Below are 20,556 nucleotides of genomic sequence, written 5' to 3'. Positions count from 1 at the left end.
GTCTGAAGTACGATTCAATCAAAGTATGCGCCGCCATTGACCGAGAGGGATTGTCCTTTTGTCAGATCGAAATTTCTAAGCATTTGAATGTCTCAGAGTGCGAGCTGGTACTGACCTGTTATGAAGTATGACTCAGGTTTGGCCAGAAAGGAAACCACACTGCTGACTACCTCCGGTTCTGCTACTGGCACTGCCGTATCGATTCTGAGTGACTGTTAATGGGCTGTCAGACCATGGTACCAAGTGGTAACGTGCATATCTACCTCGAAACCAGCCGCTAGGTCCGCTCCTGGTAAGTGCAATCGCAAGCTGTATCAATATACCTTATGGGACACGCGTAATGTTTAGAACGGTGCGCACCCATATTAGTAGTGATGATTCCTGGCGCATATGCATTGACCGTGATGTTGTGCTTGGCAAGTTCCTCAGCTGATTAAGAAGAATACTCATCTGGTCAGCAAGGCGTCTCGGCAAACACTGGCCGCACTCACCTGCCGACTGGGTTAACCCGCGTACCGCAAATTTTGTTGCGCAATACGCAGGAAGACCGATCGATCCTGTTGAATCAATCAGAATTATTTCAAAGGTGCTCCCACTATCGTGACATCCTTGCGAACCTTTCTTTCCCGCAATCGACGAAGCGCCTGAAGATAGCGGAATTGAGCTGAGTTAACATTGGTCTTTGTCGTCACTAAAATCTCACCGATGATTCGTCCACCCCTCCCTTGCGCTATCATCTGTTCCGCCGCATACTTGTATGAGAGCATCATACTCCGCGTATTCACAGTCATGGAACGGTCCCATTCATCTGGTGTAGCTGTTGACGTTGTCAGCTGTGTGCGTAACATGCACGCTGAGTTCACATAACATACTTTCAAGAAGCGGCTTGACCAGCAAAATCCCTGCATTAGCGACCATCTGTTTGGAGGATAGGTGACTTTGTGGACCTTTAGCACGTTGGTAGCTGCTTACCACGTCCAGTCCGCCCAGCTTTTCCGCTACTGTGGCAATCATCTGCTTGACTTGTTGGTCCTGCGTCACATCGGCGGGGACAGCGATAGATCGTCTTCCCTTCTCTCGAATTTTCAGAACAACCTCTTCAAGGAGATCTACCTTGGAGGAAAGGTCGTTTACCGCAACGTCGAGGCCGTCGTCAGCTAGGCGAAGGGCAATGCAAAGACCAATCCCTTGCGCGGCCCCAGTGACCAGGGCAACTCGTGTGTGGCCGCCAACGTGCTCGGCGATCTGTGCTACTCGTGAACTCGCTGCAGACATGTTAGAGACGCGATCGAAACGGGAAAGGGCGAAGTATGTGTGAGTGTGTGGGTCTCTTTAAAAGTAATATGTCGGCCTAATCAGCGTGCAGAATGCATTTCTGCATTCTCCCGATAACAACGCGCAATAAAATAGCAATGCGGATCAGCGTCCGGCTGTATGATATACTTGCGTGGATTGGACGTTGAGACATCCGCTTAGGTGCGCGCTTGAGGAATTTATATCACCGACTTCTTGTGAGACTGCCATGCGCCTACCGGCGATTGTGTCGATTTGGATCATCTTGGCAAGAACTATGCCAGTCCTGGTTGTACGTAGCTTGTGCTGTGGCAACTCTCCTGTCCATGGTATGGTCAGCGGCCATCGGTATGAATCCACGCCGACTCTTCGGCTGCGTTCAAACCGGCTTGCTGCTATCTTTAAGAGCCGCAATATAATACCGTACTTACCCGTTGATCGGTGAATCAACTTGATTTGTCAGATCTGGTCTTCAGAGAAATCTGGCAGCATGAAAGACTCTTCTAGATTTCAGCGTCTTAGTGAAACGATGTCATTGTCAATGGAACATTTACATAGTGCTAGCAATAGCCGAGCCACATTTGCCGAGGACAATCATCCATGTAAATATTTGCCGACTCGAAAATTCTGATATAATACTACTGATGCCGCGCAATCTTCCCTGGCCGCCGACGTGACATGCATATCATAGACCGATAACGTGTTTGTCCTAGGCCACAATTCCAGTCAATCAACATTTGATTGAGTTCCTGTGGCACACATTACCTCGTTTGGTCCTGAACGTGAACTACTGCGTATGCCAGAGCACTTTTGTACAGCGGCGTCAAGACGACCAGGATGGGTGAGTCTATCTAACGCCAGAAATCCCAAATGATTATCCATGTTGGTTCTCTAGGTTCGAGGCCGGACAGTTGAAGTGACGGCTGGTCTTCTCGTTCTGGCTGACTGTTCCCCTGCCTGCAAAGCAGAGGGTCAGATGGCATGGCCAGATGTTCACAGCGGGTCCGACGTGGAAGCGTGGAACCTGATCAAATAGGTACGATGGGAATACTCTGGTGTGCGAGGGAACTTCCTGTGGCATTTGCCGCCTCTGAGCTTACTTACGCGTACGACTCTCCAGGGACAGCGACCCCGCAACATCCTGCCATGTTGATGCCATTCAACCTTCGTCTCCAGGGTCCTCTCCATATCGACAAGGCGCTCGCACAGAGCAGCATGTTCCCTCTGGACAGTGGAGTATGCATGCCACTGTTCAGGTTGCCATCTGCGGGTCCCATCTGTCACGCTGAGGTCCGTACACATTTAAATTGCTCGTCACAACGAGGCTCATCTGCACTCCACAGCGTCCCAAAATGCCCCGCCGCGAGCTCCCAGTTGAGCTGTATGACCACATCCTCGACTACCTCTGGGACGACCAGCGCACGCTGCTCGCCTGTAGCCTCACATGCCGCGCCTGGGTGCCCACCACCCGCCTCCACCTCTTCGAGATCGTAGTCATCAGAGGTCCAGAGGACTGCGCATGTCTCCATAGGGTGCTTGAGACCTCTGCAGCGGGGTCGACGCGAGTCGCAGACTACGTCCGCGATATCAGCATCATTGACCCAGACCCTATCGATCGGGACGCCGGGGTGCAGCCGGCGGAGGAGAGCACGCGATGGCTGTGTCGCTGGATGCCCAAGATACTCCCCAAATTGAAACGGGTCGAGTGCCTGCGCTTGGAGCATATTGACTGGGAGCTGCTCGCTGCGAATGAGGGCACGAAGAACTGCATCCTCTCGTTCTGCCCCGGGCTCAAGTCCCTCCACTTGTCGTCTGTCATGTTCGCGACGTCGGACGCGCTCCTGCAGACGATCATGTCGTTTCCATCGCTCAATTCTCTCCAGATGGCGTACCTCGTCTGGTGGGGCGACGTCTCCGACTCATCGGCCCATCTCCCCGGACAGGACGCAAGCCCTGAGAACGGCAAGACGATCATCCGTGAACTGAAGATGGATTCACTCTACGATCCCACCGTCGTGCTCAACTGGCTGCTCAAGCCTCCTTTCGAGCTCCAGCTTCGCAAGCTGGAGTGGGGCTCCAGTGCCCAGCCGTCGCAGCGTCCCATCCTCCTAGAGACCTTGCGCCTCTCCGAGACCACACTCGAAGACTTGCGACTGGCTGTTTGGGCCGAGACTTGTGAGCTAAAGCGTACTTGTGCCTCATCCTTCCCCTTACCTCGTTCTTCCCTGGCAGTCCTCGCGGATGTGAATCTTGCCCGGTTCCCCCGATTAAAATACCTCGACGTCGGCATCCAGAACCCGCTCGTCGCCCGGAATGCATGGTACCCTGCCGTCCCCGAGTTCTTGGCCATGATATCTTCCACCCGTCTACGGGAGATCAAGCTGCGCTTCAACCTCTTCAACACGTCCGACGCTGGGTTGGACTTCATGGACTGGCGACGCATGGACGAGGTCCTCGTCTTCCTGCATCAAAATCTTCCCATGCTAGTGTTTGGCTTCCATTTTCACATTCAGCTCCATCCAGGGAGTGTTATGCCTAACGTCGCTTGCGCTCTGACAAGCCGGCTGCCTGCAGCTCGAGCCGCAGGCCTGCGCATGAAAGTTGTCGCGGGCGGTATGATCCGCGAGGGAAGGGGCCAAGCCATTCCCGATAAAGAAGACTGGATCCCCATGTCATAAAGGTAAAACTTATTCTACAGGGCTGCGCATTCGCGCCTCAGCCACTCGAGGGCCCTCTGGTCCGTCTCGAGCAGAGGGGAAACTTTCCCCAGTACTTCCTGATGATAGGCATTCAACCACGACTTCTCCTTCTCGCTCAATAACGCAATGTCCACGAGTTTATTCTGTATGGGACACTGCGGTTGTACAAATAGCTACTATTAGGTGACATGTACGTGTGGCTTGTGGAGATGGACAGACCATTGTGAGAGTTTCGAATTTGAAGTAATCTTTGTCACCAAATCTGTTCGGGGTGTGTGCCTCGCGGACGATCATGACACTCTCGATACGGATTCCAAATTTACCATCCTCATAGTATCCCGGCTCTGTTTGTCAATGAGTGCAGTTACCATTCGCAGGCGACAAGCATGCTCACCGTTGGAGAGTATCATTCCGGGCTTGAGAGGAGTGTTGTTATACGCTGTCAGGCACGGTCAACGACATCTCATACCAAGGAGAAATACGGGTACTGCACCTATACGGACGCCGATGCCTTGTGGACCTGTCATCACGCCCAACTCAATCAACAATGTCGACAAATGAGGTGAACGCTGCAATAACCTTCATGTACATTGAGGAAGTGGCCTGCACGGAGCTCAGGCTGGATCCAGCTGCACGAACTATATAACTCACCAATACCATGCCCTGTTCCGTGACTAGACAAAAAACAGCAATGCGTGAGGTGACTCCATCGCCAGGTGAGAGAACCCGCGTACCGATAATCTACGCAGATAACAATATTACGATGGTGGTGAGGAAGGAAAGTAATGAAACATACCGAGGCCGTCTTCCCATAACGCTCTTCGGGCAAATGCATCACTGATAGCTCGATTTAGTAGCGGCACGATGCTTCGCAGCCACCAACGTACATGACATATCCTGGAAGGGGCATTGGCGATTGGATTCAGATCTCACGCGAGGACTCGAAGCTTACCAGTTGTGCCGCTAGGGAAAACAGCCATATCGATCGCGATGTGGCCCTGCAGCACGCGAGTAAAGGCGCGCCGTTCTTCTGGCGTCGGCGTGCCAAAGTGCTAAGCCATGTAGAGTCAATTCAGTGCCGCAGCTAGCAAACACGGGGCTTGATACATACCAATGTTCTCGTAACATCAGTGGTCCCATCGGTGTATTGACCTGCCATTCAGTGTCTTTAAACTTGCATGCATGATTCTAGATACGGTTCAACAACCAACCTCCTGAGTCACACAGATAGATCTGCCTATTGGTAAGCTTTTACTCGCACCTCATATCATGAAGGACCACACACCTGGTCCTTCTGAACGACAGCACAATCAGCAGGCTCGGGTTTATAGTGAACGATTGCTGCAAGATGTCAGTTCGAGTCTATTCGGTTCAAGCCATCCTGCGACATACCGCCGTTTGGACCAGTGGCCGATATTGTAGCGAATGACAGCCCACGAAATAAGTCCAATTCACTTAACGCGAATGTCAGGGATTCGATCAAGAGCTTAAACCGTAAATTTTAAAACTCACGAGCGAAACCGCTCCAATTGATCTGCCACCTGGCATTCATCCAATTGAGCGCCATTGTCAAGCTGATCTTGGAGCCACGCGAAGTAGCGTACAAGAGCAGCGCCATCGCGGATATGGCACTGCCTAAAACCTGCGAGATCTGGCTGTTAGTCCTGTCCCACGGACTGGAGTGGAGCTGGAGTACCTTCAATCTCGGTCGCATTCTTGATGGACTTGAAATCCGCAACTGGAGAACGCGCAACCACGACATGATCCTTGATAATATCACACGATATCTAGTATCAGCCAAACCACCCCAGTCATAGTGCGTCGCGTGAGCACGCAAAAAAGACGCACAGCTCCGATAGCTTCCACAACCGCCAGACTTGTCTTGTCGCCGATGAGCACCTTCTGTGTAATATGAATAATTGCGAACGGCCACAGGAGATGCCCTCGCTCACTGATTTTCTGCTGATACCAACTTCTGCCCCGAGCTCTTTCAAATACAAGAAGAACGAGTCGTATGAACGAATGTCCACTTCTTCTCCCAGATGGGCGCGGACTGTATCGTCAATTTGCGCAGGATTCACGAACAAGACGGTCTTGTCCGTGGTCACTATCGCATAGGCAAAGAATACTGTCGCATCGCGTGAGTATGTGACCGCCTCAGAGGGCTAGGACAACGCACCAGGATTGTACCGGATATCGGAGCCACGGAGGTTGAAGAGCCAAGCGACCTCGTCGAGCATGCTCACAATCATAGCATGATGGTCGCCCTTCTTCAAATAGCTGCGCAGCCGGTCGATCTTCTCAGCGTGCGATTCACCTATCCAGAAGTCGGTTTAGTGGATGCGGTTTTGCAATACAATTGAGAGCAGACCAGAATACTCGACGTCCAAAGGAAAAACTGTCCGGGCTGGCCGCGGAGGGCGTTCTGTCCAAATAAGATCGACGAGATTGCGACTGAGAGAGACAAGCTCTGACTCGCATGGCTTCAGCGATTTTTGGATAGCGTCAGCGTCGGCTACAGAGTCGTCAGATTCTCACCCGAAAACTAAATGAAGGACGAGGGACGAACCGGCGGTGACCAGAGTAGGATCGACTCCGATGCGCGAGTTCTTCGCCACGTTCTACGAAATACCTGAGTCGGAGCAAAGGGGATAAGAATTATTATCTTTTACCTTGTAAAGAAAATCTTGCCATATCGGTACATCTTATATGGTATGAGGACGAGGTGTCGAGAATCCAAAAAAGCTAGTCACCTGGCAGGCCTTGTTTCATGAGGCTCCAATTCCTGAAATGGAGGGCGTTATTGATCGGTTTCATCGTCAAGTAATACAGCAGATGATCGGTGGAACCAGCATGGGACCAGAACAATCACAGTACGCACGCATCTAGCTGTTTCTCCGCCTGCAAGAAATAACGGCCATCCGTGAACAGGTATGCATTGTCTGGCGTGACCACCGCGCAACCTGTGGGGAGGGATCATAGTATATCGATGAAGTTTCACAAGTAGCTGCGGTATCTCCGTACCTGCAGATCCATCAAAGCCAGAGATAAAAGCACGACGGCCATCACAGGCGGCGATGTACTCGCTGAAATCTATTGAGTTTCATGTGTAAATTTATTTTAGATACGTTTGTCCCGTTGCGGGAAGATCTGAATCACTTGCGTTGATCTTCACTGGGTATAACGATCGCCTGAATGTTAAATTCAGGCGACGACATCAGTCGCCGCAACGCCTCCAATCGCTTTGTGGTATCTACGGTTTGTGCGGTCGCGGCCATGGCGGTGTTACTGCTAAAGAATCTTGACTTTTGAACTACATGTACAATCCGCTGAGGACTGGGGTATTGTGAGATACCAGCGCGATAGGACGCACAAAAGGTAGCCAATAGCGCAGACATTCGAGGTTGCAATATTCTAAGCCTAGATGAGTTCGTTTTCCGTAGATATTTATATAATTGGAGCCTCAGACTGAGGATGCGGCCCAAGGAGAGCCAGCTGGGGATATCGAGGACAGTAAGCTGTGACCGTGTAATGTGACAACTATAGTGAATCTTGTTGTGCAAAGGGTCACACACCATTGAGTATTTGCATTGTGTCACACACCATTGAGTATTTGCATTGTGACTCAGTAAGGAATGTGTCACGATGCTGCTACCTATCGTCGCTGTTCGCACTGCACCGATCACCAAAGTCCTCGCCTCCGCCTCCGCCCGACCTTCTCCTACGACGACTTCAGCAATTTGGGACGAACGCCGTGGGTTTACCTCTTGATCTGGGGCCCATCTTCCGCAGCACTGCTTAGAACGCCGGGACTATTGGATAGCACCTGACATTCCTTCTCAGGCTCAACCTGGGTCAATCCACGCTCCCTGGCCCGTCCACTCTCTTAGACGAATTATCTTCCAGCCTTCTACCGCTCGACTGCATGCGATGGTCGACGACAAGTATATTGGGCTCGCGCTCGCGGTCTCGAGCTCGCTGGCCATTGGCACTAGCTTTATCATCACGAAAAAGGTCTGCATTTGCTCTCAAAACGTGTCCCACTCGAGGTCGCGCGCTAAGGGCATTCTGCTTTCTGCATTGCGCAGGGTTTGAACGACGCAGCAGCGCGTTCGACATATGCATCTGCTTCAGAAAACTACTCCTACTTCAAAAGCCCCATATGGTGGGCGGGGATTTCTACTTGTAAGTGAGCTGCTGCTCGGCAGAACGTGGTTATGGACCTGACCGCGGTTGTGTCAATAGTGGTGCTTGGTGAAGGTTAGTTTTGTTTAGTGATGTATTGTGTATTGGTGCGGAAGTCGACGTCTCGAGTTTCAGTCGCCAACTTTGCCGCCTACACTTTTGCTCCGCCAATATTGGTGACACCGCTCGGTGCTCTGAGTGTCATCATAGGGTATGTACAAGAGATTTTGCATTGATGTGCTAAACCTCAAATATCGCAAATGTTAGTGCCATTCTTGCGTCATTTCTACTCAACGAAGAGCTGGGGCATTTGGGCAGGGTCGGGTGTGCCCTTTGTCTTCTCGGTTCCCTTATCATTGTATTACATGCCCCTGAAGACAAGGCTATTCAGACAGTAGATGAAATCTTACAGTATGCTGTGCAACCTGGTAAGCCGCAATTTGCTTTGGGTGCAGTTACAACCAATGCGACGTTCTGCAGGATTCATGATGTACTGCTTCACGGTACTCGTTTTCAGCCTTGTCATGATCTACGCAGTAGTGCCAAAGTACGGCCGATCAAATCCCCTCGTCTATATTTCTATATGCTCCCTCGTCGGCTCTGTATCTGTCATGGCGATTAAGGGATTCGGTGTCGCGGTCAAGCTGACGTTCGCCGGCAACAACCAATTCACACACATGAGCACATATGTGTTTGGAATCGTTGTGGTTGGGTGCATTCTCGTTCAGATGAATTACTTCAACAAAGCGCTCGACACATTCTCAACTAATGTGTAAGTCTGTGCCCTGCCCACAAATATGCTTCGCTCACTCCAGTCCAGCGTAAATCCCATGTATTACGTCGGGTTTTCTACTGCTACCATAGTAGCGTCTGTGATATTGTTCCAGGGGTTTAACACCGACGATCCAGCAAATTCCATTTCATTACTAGCCGGCTTCATCACTACCTTCCTCGGTGTTCACCTCCTGGAGATCTCGCGGAAACCAGAATCATTACCGTCTGTCGGGAATGGGCATTCAGCGCTGGAGGGTGGGCTTATGAACCCACGTCTCAGCCTTACTGGGCGCATGTCGATTGACGGGTGGAGCGGGGCTGCAGGCACACACATCGGAGGCCCAGGTACGCCGCACAGTGCGGGCCACGTTCGGCGTGCCTCCCATCAGCGCACCAGCTCGACCCTATTCAACGCGTTTGAGGAGGATGAGGACGCGACGGACACCATGGGGCTGTCGCGGCTACCAGAGGCACTAGAAGATGACGATGATGACGAGCTAGAAAATATAGACGAACGGACACATTTGCGATTGGAGGAACGGAGGAGACAAGGGCTAGCGCTTAGGAGCGGGAGCCATTCCCCTCGTTGATGCGGAATGGAAATTGCTATTATATTGTGTATAAGTTGTCGCATGGACTCGAATTACTATACACCAACTACTTCTGTAAACGTCTATACCCGATATTTCTTGCGCCGAGCAGCTAATGTTCACCAACGCTGGAGAATAATACTCGAGCGCGGATTGTTGATCTGGCAGGAGTGACTGCGTGTGACTGCATCATCACGCCCATTGTGACGAGGCAATGGCCCCTTGAATCCTGCTGTATGCCAATTGGGCTCGAAGACGGTGAGGTTTCATTCTGTGTATATTCGTGAGTTGATTACTGACATAATGTAGACCGCCATGTTGCGCAATGTAACAAGTGTGGCTCCCCGGACGTGGGCCTGCAGGGCTACTGGAACCAGCCGATGGCTTGCAACAGCACCACCTAGTGCAAGCGACGCGTCCATACTCAACGATACGCTCTCTACCGTTGGCGGGCTGCTCAATTCCAACTTGCCCATAGACATTCCTCTCTCATCACCACCTCAGCCCGTAACACCGCGACTGCATAACTCAAATGCCCCGCCCGTGATCAACATCCCCCCGCCGGAGGACCCGCTCCTCAGCTACTTCACGTCGTGCATACAAAAGCATGGAAACCGCCAAAAGGCCGCGGGTATCACCTCGCGCATGCTGCTGCACATCCACACGATGACGCGTGCGCAGCCGCTGCCCATAGTGCGCAAGGCAATCGAAAACGTCGCGCCCGCGGTGCGATGCATCAGCAACAAACACGCGGGGAAGACCGTCGTGTACCCCGTGGCGCTGAGCGAGAAGCAGCGCACGCGGTACGCGATACAGTGGATACTGAAGGCCAGCGAGTCGAAGCCGGGGATGAAGCTCGAGGAGAGGCTGGCGAAGGAGATCATTGCGGCCGTGCAGAGCGCGAGGGAGGAGAGATCAGACAGGCGCAGTGCGGCGTTCCTGAAGAAAGAGGAAGTGCACAAGTATGCGATGATGAACAGGTGTGTCACTGGTTGTTCCTGCTATGCGTGGCACATTGCTGACATTTTTGCAGAGGAAATGCGCAACGGGGTGGTTGATTATCCTCGTCCTGCTTCTCTTACTGCGCCCCCCTGATTTATGCTAATTCGGATAATGAATAGAATGCGCAGTGTGTTGGAGTTTGAGGAGTGGATGCCTCCGCATATTTACGTGGTGCGCTGGCGAAGCTTCTATAAATGGCTGTCCCCCCTCGCACATATAACAATCCGTTACGGGAGTAAAAGAGCATTTTTGTGCGACTCGTTGATGATATGCAACTGATGGCATTTATTTACATGTCCCTTGCTCGGAAAGCGGCTTCAAGATTCCATCTCGTCAGTCGCGTGCACCATCCGCTATCGACCTGTAGGCAGCTCCTGCAGCGCATATGGTGGAAATTAGAAATCACCTTTTATCTGGGAGTTTGTCTACGGGATCAGGCAAGCCTAACACAAGGAGCAAAAATCAGTCGCACCAAGAAAAAAACAAACTGAACTCAGGCGCCTTTGCAAGCGCCTCGCCATATTTACCGTACGACTTCTTACGGCATAGAAAGCAAATCGCGCACCTTCTCGCTTCACCCTCCTATCATCAGATCTGTATCTTCACCGAGAATAGGACCATGGGTGGCTGCGATTCTTGACTGCTCATTCCCCTGCTTGACTCGTATAACATTGTTTCTCCGACTGCGAAGGAGTATGATGTCTGCTGTTCTGGTAACTATTCTGCGCACTCATCACAGTGCTATTCATTGCCTATGCCTGTCTGCCACCACTCTCATCCACTCCGTGCTCGTCGACGGCAGACTCAATGTGTGCGCTATGGGACCTCATTTTCATGCAAATTTATGACTTCGCTGGCATCGCGTTACTAACCTCGATGCACATCGTTGTTTGGCAGTGCCCTCGCGTACGTGTAACGCCGTCATGCTTACCGTTCCTTCGGAAGCACAGCCATGCTCACGTACTATCACTGGTATTTGACGTCGCCACGATACAATTTGGTTTGCGACCGCTCCGCACTGCACCGTGTGCACGACTTTGTGCCCGGCGATGTCTGGACGACATTCACCATCACGCGGTGGACCGTGCGCCGGCCCGGCGCATTTCCATACAAATGCGGCTGGATGAGATTTTCAGTCACATATACTGCCAGGGGCCGGACCACCTTGTCACCTCCGCTCCTTGCATAGACATGTCCCTCCATTGTGGTCAACGCTGTCGGCGTGCGCGATGACACCAGGGCCGTTCCTTTCTGCGCTGCACTCGCTCCATCCTCCTGCCGGATGGGCTTACCTGTGCTTAAGTGCTGCTGGTTGGTGAAAGGATCCTCCATTCCCAACCCCATTGATCGCATATCCTGAGAACTCAGGCTGCTGAGTAACTTGGGTTTGCAAACTGCAGTGATCTCCGGCTTGACGTCGAAGTGATACTTCAAGTAAATGTGTCACTCATTTACTCAGTGGGGCTCAGGCTAACAGTGACATTGTTTCATTTCTATTTCGCTATATCTGTATAACAATATATACTCACAGATGCACTATGGATTCAGCTAGAAGTCAATCATCACCTTATAAGTTCAATATCATCCACCCTAAGTACTAAGTAAGGGTCTGCCGCTTGGGCGCGATTTTCCTAATGCTGTTGTAGTCACTCCGATCGAACCAATCCTGTTGCCACCGACTCTCGATCGACGTTCAGTGCATTCTGTATAACGGTCAGAGTATTCACTCCCCTCATATTTGGTCTCGTGCCCGGACGTGTCGAACTGGGTACGAGACCACTCAGATTGTATGTTGGCACCACGGTGGCTTGGGATGGCGCTTTCCACGCCGCGCTCACCTTGTCGTCAAACTCGCACGGCCGCCGCCCAGTTCACACCCGTCGGCCGTAGGCCCATAATAGCTGGGACGGGAGACCGCACAATTCCTCGACCCACCATAACCCACTGGCCGTATATCCAGCCCAGAAAACCTCGCACATTCTCTAGTCCGCACAATGGCAGCCACTTCCGAGTTGGAGTACATCAGCGATACCGGCTTTGACGAGGTGCGCACGGATCCGCTCGTTGATGGCAAGGCTCAAGCTGATAGTGACATGAATGTCTTTTGCTCCAAGGTCTACACCAGGCTGTCGCAGACGTTCCAGGCAGGCACGACACGGCCGCTTGAATATCGTCGTCAGCAGCTCAAGCAGCTAATCCGCCTCCTACAGGAAAACGCACCTGCGTTCGAGGAAGCCCTCCTTCACGATCTCGGGAAGCCGCGGCAGGAGATAGACACCGAGATGAGCGCGACGGTAGACCACTATTTCTTCCAGCTGAAGTACCTTGACGAATGGGCGCAACCTACGAAACCGCGCGAGGTTGAGGACTGGCGCAGCGGGTGGAACCCCACGGTATACAAACAACCGAAGGGATTGTCGCTGATTATTGGGTATGTTCTGTGTATGCCTTGAAGTGCAGGGGCCTTACCGGTCTACTCGACGCAGGCCGTGGAACTACCCTGTCGTCCTCCTGCTTGGCCCGCTCGCGGGCGCGATCGCGGCGGGGTGCACGTGCGTCGTCAAAGGCTCCGAGCTCGTTCCGGCGATGGGGACGCTGCTTGCTGCGCTTCTCCCCAAGTACCTCGACCCCACTGCGTACGCCTACGTGAACGGCGGCGTGCGCGAGACGACACGCATGCTTGAGAAGCGATGGGCGCACATTTTCTTCACGGGCAGCGAGAGGACGGGCCGCGTCGTCGCGGAGGCGGCAGCGAAGCATGTCACGCCGGTGACGCTGGAGCTTGGGGGAAAGTCGCCCGTAATTATTGCGGAGGATACAGATATCGAACTCGCTGCGAAGCGGGTCCTATATGGGAAGGCGCAGAATTCTGGTCAGGTAAGGTGGTCATGGGCTGCTTTGGTGGACGTTTTGGTAATTTGGTTTGGGATCTTCGTTTCTCGCAGTTGTGCGTGTCGCCAGACCATGTGTACGTTCCGCGCGCGAAGCAAGATGCATTTGTGGCTGCACTTCTTCGCGTGTATAAGACATTCTGGCCGGAAGGACCGTTCCATGAGGGCTCGCATTGGGGCAACATCATCAACCCCGCACATCATGCGCGCATCCGAGGGTTGCTCTCTCGCACAAAGGGCGATATCGTTATCGGCGGGTATTTTGATGGCGAGAAGAGGATAGCTCCCACTATTGTTAACAATGTGAGGATGGATGACTCGCTGATGGAAGAGTGTGTATCATCATTATTTTTTTCATCTGTTGAACTCATTGTCAGCGATATTGAAATGCAGGGAACTGTTCGCCCCCATACTTCCAATAATTCCTGTTCAGAACGTTGACGAGGCCATCGAGATTATTCGAGGACGGTGCGCACGTGGTTTTCGGCATAGCCTAGACGTATGTTGATTTTTGCTTTAGGCCGAAGCCACTGGTACTCTATCTCTTCTCCAACAACCCCGATGTCAAGCAGACAGGTGCGGATGATATTTGACAATAAAGGGCTTTGCAGTAATGCCATATTCGGTTGCAGTTATGGAGAGAACAGAGAGCGGTGCACTAACACTCAATGACACATACAGTCATCTGGCTGGTGCGTACTCTCCTGCGAATGATCTCCATTCGTGGATCGACCGTTTCTTGTGGACAGCGCTTGAAAACCCGTTCGGTGGCATCGGAAGTTCTGGATGTGAGTACCTCCGCAGAATGTCTTATTCAAGATTCCTGAAGAAAACTGATCTCCTTCCAGACGGAAGCTGGGCAGGCAAGGCGAGTTTTGACACATTCACCCATCATCGGGGCTACGTGGATGTTCCCTTCGTGTGAGCTTGCCTCTTCGCATTGAACTGGGCCTGCATCTGACGTCGGATTTGTTCAGTGAGGAGCCGATGATGGAGTTCCGATACCCCCCTTATACAGATGAGAAACGTGTAATTGTTAGTAGGCCCTTGCGTGCGAAGATCTAAGTTGGACGTAAAGTAGTGCGAGCGTGTTGTATTATTACGTCTCCTACCTAGATTTTAAGATGTCTTGTCTGTGTCCTCTGCTCTAGAGAGACTCGGGAAAGGATCTTGTCTTCGTGATGCGAAACACTTTGAGCTCTGCGATTGGCAGGATTGTGCGTCTTGCTCCGTATTTCGATCGCCCAATGCTTTCCTTAATGCATATATGGGAGAATGACGAGCATAATCCGCTCTTGTTCAAACATCTGATTTCCAGTCTTTCCTCTGACCTCGCAGAATCCTTCCTTGCGGTCCAGACGCGTCGCGTCGCGGTCCCGTGATGCCATTGAGATGTGAGCCACTGCTTTTTGAGTTGCCTCTTGACTGGGCCGTCTTTCCATAATCCAAAGACATCCGAGAATCGCGTAGAGTTCTACCGTCCGCCAGCGAAGGCCGCACGCAGGAGAAGTCGAGGTTATTGACAGCATCCATTGAATTCGAATGATCATATCGCGCCCACGTGACCGCAAGGTTTGTTGATCCATCCGAATTGCATCGAGGGACGCGTTTGATTAGATTAGTCACATTTCTCCTTTCCTTTGTGCTGTCGCTACCCAGGCCAACAACGCATTCGTCTCTCTCCGGAGATGTTCAAACGTGCCAGAAATGTCGACGACCCGTCTGCCTCATCGACGCCTTCGCCGTACAAGCGTGTGCGGCTCTACGCGAACGTGAGCAGCCCGACACGCCCGCAGAGTTCTCCCGCCTCGTTATTCACGCCCTACAACTCGTCGTGTGCTTATTCTATCCCATCAGACTCGCCCTCCAATCCATTTGGCCTCAAGCGCACCCTCGCGGCGCTGACGCTTCCCCGCGAGATCGGCTTCTCGAAACACTTGGCTCTGCGCTTCCAGCTTGTCTACGAAGATCCCAAAGGAAAGAGGACGGTCCGTGACTCGCCATTAGATCTTGATGGCGTACACAGGATAGCGCAAGTGCCGACCAACTACACATTCAGACACCTACACAAGCTGATCCTCTTTCTCTTCGCGACCGACGCGCGCTGGTCGAAACCGCCAGGCTCCACGAGGCCGACTAGGCATCGTCGCAGCGAGCGATTAAAGGCACCCTTCGCGTCTGCTGCTGCGAAGGGCGATGCGGAGAATGCGCCGCTGAATCGGCAAGCAGGGCGAGACAAAGGAAAGGGAAAACTCGGCGAGCCGTCCGTCTCCTGCCCGCGCGTCAGCGACCACATCCCGCCTGAATGGCCTGGTCATTTCTTTGAGGTGCGCGAGGATATCTCGCTGTATCGAGGCGGATATAAGCCTGGGGTAATTAAGCCGCATGCGGGGAAAACATGCGTACGCCTTTCAAGCGTGCGCGATCGTAAGCTCTTCCCCGACCTGTATGAACAGGAACACTCGAGTCTCTACCATGCGACCATGCTTGGTAGTTCAAGCACAAGCAGTACCCTGGATGTTTTAGAAACGGGTTTTGAAGACGATGATGACGATGACGCAGGCTGGAGATGGGAGGGGGAGGACGACTACACCGTGCGACATGTTTGGCCCAATGGTCCTGAACTGGAGAAAGGAATTGTCTATGTTTGTACCCCACAATATCTCTTTTGTGACCTGTTAGCTGAAGTTATTCGGTTTATAGCGCCACCTCCCCGGCGTGTCAGTGCATATCACTATTAACACTGCACGCGTCCCGCCTCGCAAGGGTATCGGAAACCAGCCATTCGTGTTTCGATGGCGAGGTAGCACGCGTGGTGCGATCCGCATTGCGCATCTGATTCCTACAGACAATCGCCATGCGGACGCCCCGGAACCCGACGCAACCCCTGAAGAGATATTCGAGGACGAGAAGGACAGCGATGTCCAACGGCTCAAACGATGGAACGACCGCGACGCCTTCTCCCGCTTCCTCACGCTCGAAGCCGATCGCGAACGCGCTCTCCGACGCTCCACGTCATCCCCCTTCTCCCCTTCCACCGCCCGACCCTCCATGAGTGCGAATCCGTTTTACAGCTCCCCCTTCCGGCGCGCCGCCCACACCGCCTCGCTCCCCCCATCCTCGCCTGTGTCTAGCCCCGCGACGCTCCCGCACCTATCCTCCGCCTCGTCGCGCTCCGCGTACACCGCGTCGTCCCCGCTCTCACAGTCTTCACGACGGTCCTCGAGCGTGTCGCTCGTCGGTCTCGCGCTATTCGAGCTGCCGCTGGAAACCCCGGCACCGGCGCATCCCGCACTCGCGCGCCGCGTGGCGCGTGCGTCGAGGCGGCTCGAGCGGCTCACGCGCTGCGGGCTTGCAGACATGAGCGATGGGGAGGAGAGCGACGAGGTGCTTGGGGACGAGCTTTTTGCGGATGAGGTGGATGAGGGTGCGGACGAGGAGAGCGAGCGCGAGCGCGCGAGGGAAGTATGTGAGGCCTTGAGGGGGAAGCAGTGGGTGGGGAGTGTGCCAGAGGAAGAGTGGGATCCATTCGGCGAGGACGAGCTGTGATTCCAGGAGACACTTTACACACTTTGTTTATTCATATATTAATAGTAATCGAGTAGTCACTTCAGGACAGACCACAGATGTGTACAGATGGGCATACACGCAGATGCACTGCAATAGCTTTCGCCGTGGCGGCTTCCCGTTTGGCAGTTTCCTAAGTCCAGTACATTTGGAAGCTGAATTGATTGGCGGGATATGATACATTGATTCTACGAGAATGTGATATTCGTAATGAAACGAGATAACAGCGCGTACACACAAACAGCTTCGCACAAGACACTTACAATACACCTCTAGACTCGGACTGCACATCCGCCACTGCACTGTCTATCCGATCGCCATAGCGGTGTCCATGACGTCTGTTAGCTCCGACTTCGCGCCGTCCTGCAGACGCATCGAGAAAATCAGGTCTTTGAGCACTTGCGAAATCAATCCGTGCTGCGCCTCTGTCGCGATTTTGTCGCTGTGACCAGCTCATTCAGCACACCGCTGGGTGAAGGACAAAAAGTAGATGCCAACCTATCACGGACGCCTTTCAACAACTGATTCTGATCCTCTCTCTTCTTCTCCTCTTTCTGTGGTGCGCATAAATTAAGCATCACATTCCCTTCGCACAAAAGAACAAGTACCTTCGCGTTCTTGTCATCCTTCAGCGCCGGTGGTGGAGCCTTGGAACTGGGCACGAAAGATTGCGCCTTCACAAGCTTCTGTGCAAGATCCGCCAACTGGGATGCAGCATACGCACGATTCTTGAAGCGATGTAAATTGTGCCGCATTACATATTATGCGAGCCAAGCTTACCGAAATGAGCGCGCTCTGGCTGAGCGTGTTCACCCAATACTTGTTCCACAATAGACCCAACAGCTCCGCATCCAAGCTGCTTTTAAAGATCTGCACTTCAAGTGGGTAGTACTGGTTGGCGTGCACACCAAAGTCCTCGATCTTGTTTAGTGGGATGGACTGGTACTCGGACGACGCCGCATCGGGTGGGGTGTACGACTCGGGGTACGTGCGAAACGCACCGATGTCGACTTTGCCGGCGGAGATCGTGCGGTTTGGGTCGATTACGACCGCAACGAAGGGGTCTTGGTATTTCTGGTTCGTCATCTGTGTATCGACATCGATCCCAGAGAGCCAGCACCCGTAGCCCGGGTGCGAGTGGTACCACCCTACAGCGTTTTCAAGCCGGCCGACCTGCGCGTGTTGATTGAGTGAGATGAACGTGGTGTGGATAGGAGGAAAGAAGTGGTAACGCACTCGTTCGCTGCCTTGTATAAACTGCACCATATACTCGTTTGCTTCGTTCTGGGCGTTGACGCGAGTCTCGGTCCCTTGGACAGGCAAAGCGAACGAGTCGATGATGACAAGCGAGCGGTCAACTACTTTGCCTTGCATGAGACCCATGATTTCGTGTGGGACACCCGATCGCGCGTGGATGACCTGTATATCCAAAATTCAGGGATACAATGTGAGAAATATGGTTCATCCAGAATGCACGATCTTGCAAGTCAATCACGTTAATTGGAATAAAATTACTTCCAAGACAGGGGTAGCTGTAGTTTAGCACTACCTTCGGCAACAAGAACAGCGATCTGCTGAACAGTTCGAGCAGCAATTAGGCCAACATAAGTTTGGTCCGCAGATGGCCCGTGTGGTAGACATTTGAATACGACAATGAACAGTGACGTGATTCATGCTGTACTGCCGTCGCATATATCAAGGCGAGGCGAGCGGCATGGACAGAGACTTAGAGGATATCTGAGACCAAGACATACCATCTTAATTAGAGCAACTGCGGAAATTTTGCAGGACCTGAAATAATGCGGACTGCAGGCAAGTCAGCATTCGCCACTGAAGGACTCGAGCACTACAGTTGGAGTGTGGCGGCATCCCCTTCACCATCCAGCAAATTGTGCGAACTTCATTCTCCTCTATAGATTCTGACCATATTCCAAATCGCCCTCCACCCGCGCTCTTCCAACATACAGTCTACGAAGAAAGGATCGATACGCACTCACGAGCCCATGGTTGCTCTCGATTCAGCCTCCGGTTCGCCTCGGGATCAAACTTGTAAATCTCATCTTGCGGAGAGATTTCGACAACATCATTCGCTAGCGAGAACGTCTTGAACGCTGTATTCGACGACGAGGCGGTCATCGTCGTCTCCAGCCAAGGAGGCGGGCGCTAAGGGACGCGCCCCGATTCGTAAATGAGCGCGTGTTGAGTAAGCGCCCGACTACAACTTGCCCGCATTCCACGACATGGTGTACGTTGGTGGATGAACGCTACACAGTCGTTTGCAACTAGAGCCATACTGCTCGCCCACGGATATCCCGGAAATGGAGTACCTGCTCGGGCTACGATGATATACATGACTAGACTGGGGCGACGGAGCTTCTTGAATGGTATACCAACATTGGCGACACCTGCATCGGTCGCTCCGCTCGCGCCGACATCCCTTACACGCATACCCGATACTCTCGCACCTACATTCATTCCAGAGTCGACTACACCGCGTTCGGACGTGCCTGACACCCACCATTTAATACAGCGCAAGAAGAACGGCGTACGGGGCGGCCAGAATCTATCGGAGCGGTGGAGGCGACTCGAGCGATCGCTGCGCGGGAAAGAGGCGTTTGGTGCCCATAGAGGCGCGCTAATGGAGCAGAGGGATTCAGCCGTTTCCCAGGCGAGAGGGATTGTAGACAAGAAGAAACATGGGCCTAGGATGTTTCGTGGCCTCGTACTTCCCGAGGAGCCGAAAGAGCCTCAGTCCGATGGTGAGTTTGATTTTGCATTCGGAAGCGTGGTATCGGATACTGAGTATCTTCTCATTTATATAATGCCCGACTAGAATGCTGCATGTCCGGATGCGCGATCTGCGTGTACGATTTGTATACAGCGGCACGTGAAGACTACACTCATGCTGTCGACGCCCTGCGTGTTGCGCTCGATGCAAAAGGCGTGTCAGAAGAAGAGTGGCCTGCAGACATACAGCGCACGAAGAAGAAATCAATGAAGCCCCAGTCGTCGCGCGACGTGAGCATGAACACGTTCGAGGCGCTTGAGCGTGCGCTGAGGGAGAAGAGGGAGAGTACGGGGATGGGACAGGGTTAGTACGTGTCATCTCCAGAATATCGCCTATGTGTTATCTTCTGTCACTCTGACAGAAGGGTCCGGCGGCAGATCACCTGTTCGCCCTTTACAAAGCAAACAACCAGTACTGTTGGCAAGCGCTGCTGATATTTTGGAGGGTCTGCGGTGGTTGGTATTCAGCAATCGGTAGCATGCTTTATGCTGGGTGCTGGGGCAGCGTCTGAAGTAATCCCAATTTTTGTATTGACGCTGCATGCGCAAATTGTTAACCGACTCTTGATAGCTAGCTCCTTGAAGATATCCAGTTCCAGAAATTCTCAGTATGAAGTTCTACTTCTCCTAGCCTACTGTCAAAACCAGCTACGTATTCATCCATGAGCCTTTGGTACGACTGCCTTTGAATTGTGGCTCGGTCCTCTGTGTTATGAGTGTGATGTGATGTAATGTGACATGCGCGTCACATCACACCCATGCCCGTCG

At 52.7% G+C, this 20,556-nt stretch overlaps 9 protein-coding genes across 9 annotated transcripts; 6 read left to right on the top strand and 3 right to left on the bottom strand.

The window, feature by feature from the left end:
• Positions 1-14: 14 nt before the first annotated feature.
• On the bottom strand, positions 15-1,275 carry FIBRA_03243 (uncharacterized protein; the record flags this gene model as incomplete). Its single annotated transcript, XM_012325088.1, has 9 exons — positions 15-55; positions 116-212; positions 264-289; positions 361-429; positions 492-557; positions 618-644; positions 704-817; positions 873-918; positions 973-1,275. 9 exons carry the CDS (start codon positions 1,273-1,275, stop codon positions 15-17), a joined length of 789 nt encoding a protein of 262 aa, XP_012180478.1.
• Positions 1,276-2,439: 1,164 nt separating this feature from the next.
• Positions 2,440-3,971, top strand: FIBRA_03242 (uncharacterized protein; the record flags this gene model as incomplete). Its single annotated transcript, XM_012325087.1, has 2 exons — positions 2,440-2,583; positions 2,637-3,971. The coding sequence occupies 2 exons, from the start codon at positions 2,440-2,442 to the stop codon at positions 3,969-3,971; spliced, it is 1,479 nt and encodes a 492-aa protein (XP_012180477.1).
• Positions 3,972-4,130: 159 nt separating this feature from the next.
• FIBRA_03241 (uncharacterized protein) lies at positions 4,131-7,270 on the bottom strand (the record flags this gene model as incomplete). Its single annotated transcript, XM_012325086.1, has 25 exons — positions 4,131-4,336; positions 4,387-4,431; positions 4,462-4,512; positions 4,572-4,595; positions 4,644-4,666; positions 4,727-4,733; positions 4,789-4,829; positions 4,880-4,889; positions 4,945-5,044; positions 5,104-5,144; positions 5,204-5,225; positions 5,278-5,333; positions 5,385-5,446; positions 5,505-5,634; positions 5,689-5,758; positions 5,841-5,894; positions 5,945-6,120; positions 6,172-6,309; positions 6,364-6,507; positions 6,562-6,613; positions 6,665-6,696; positions 6,746-6,777; positions 6,874-6,955; positions 7,017-7,078; positions 7,152-7,270. 25 exons carry the CDS (start codon positions 7,268-7,270, stop codon positions 4,131-4,133), a joined length of 1,779 nt encoding a protein of 592 aa, XP_012180476.1.
• Positions 7,271-7,637: 367 nt separating this feature from the next.
• FIBRA_03240 (uncharacterized protein) lies at positions 7,638-9,541 on the top strand (the record flags this gene model as incomplete). The annotated part of the gene is made up of 8 exons (XM_012325085.1): positions 7,638-7,746; positions 7,816-8,006; positions 8,081-8,177; positions 8,238-8,252; positions 8,313-8,388; positions 8,445-8,605; positions 8,658-8,949; positions 8,998-9,541. 8 exons carry the CDS (start codon positions 7,638-7,640, stop codon positions 9,539-9,541), a joined length of 1,485 nt encoding a protein of 494 aa, XP_012180475.1.
• Positions 9,542-9,856: 315 nt separating this feature from the next.
• Positions 9,857-10,599, top strand: FIBRA_03239 (uncharacterized protein; the record flags this gene model as incomplete). The annotated part of the gene is made up of 2 exons (XM_012325084.1): positions 9,857-10,521; positions 10,575-10,599. The coding sequence occupies 2 exons, from the start codon at positions 9,857-9,859 to the stop codon at positions 10,597-10,599; spliced, it is 690 nt and encodes a 229-aa protein (XP_012180474.1).
• A 1,938-nt stretch (positions 10,600-12,537) lies between these two features.
• Positions 12,538-14,499, top strand: FIBRA_03238 (uncharacterized protein; the record flags this gene model as incomplete). The annotated part of the gene is made up of 8 exons (XM_012325083.1): positions 12,538-12,974; positions 13,030-13,420; positions 13,489-13,766; positions 13,828-13,902; positions 13,955-14,010; positions 14,067-14,222; positions 14,283-14,355; positions 14,412-14,499. 8 exons carry the CDS (start codon positions 12,538-12,540, stop codon positions 14,497-14,499), a joined length of 1,554 nt encoding a protein of 517 aa, XP_012180473.1.
• Positions 14,500-15,122: 623 nt separating this feature from the next.
• Positions 15,123-16,983, top strand: FIBRA_03237 (uncharacterized protein; the record flags this gene model as incomplete). The annotated part of the gene is made up of 2 exons (XM_012325082.1): positions 15,123-16,079; positions 16,138-16,983. The coding sequence occupies 2 exons, from the start codon at positions 15,123-15,125 to the stop codon at positions 16,981-16,983; spliced, it is 1,803 nt and encodes a 600-aa protein (XP_012180472.1).
• Positions 16,984-17,307: 324 nt separating this feature from the next.
• FIBRA_03236 (uncharacterized protein) lies at positions 17,308-18,384 on the bottom strand (the record flags this gene model as incomplete). The annotated part of the gene is made up of 4 exons (XM_012325081.1): positions 17,308-17,443; positions 17,500-17,555; positions 17,610-17,729; positions 17,782-18,384. 4 exons carry the CDS (start codon positions 18,382-18,384, stop codon positions 17,308-17,310), a joined length of 915 nt encoding a protein of 304 aa, XP_012180471.1.
• Positions 18,385-19,342: 958 nt separating this feature from the next.
• Positions 19,343-20,266, top strand: FIBRA_03235 (uncharacterized protein; the record flags this gene model as incomplete). Its single annotated transcript, XM_012325080.1, has 3 exons — positions 19,343-19,760; positions 19,835-20,092; positions 20,151-20,266. 3 exons carry the CDS (start codon positions 19,343-19,345, stop codon positions 20,264-20,266), a joined length of 792 nt encoding a protein of 263 aa, XP_012180470.1.
• Positions 20,267-20,556: the final 290 nt, after the last annotated feature.

The sequence above is a fragment of the Fibroporia radiculosa genome (genome assembly GCF_000313525.1).
Source record: "Fibroporia radiculosa TFFH 294 genomic supercontigs, scaffold1819, whole genome shotgun sequence".
Taxonomy (NCBI): domain Eukaryota; kingdom Fungi; phylum Basidiomycota; class Agaricomycetes; order Polyporales; family Fibroporiaceae; genus Fibroporia; species Fibroporia radiculosa.
This window is presented reverse-complemented; position numbering and strand designations above follow the sequence as displayed.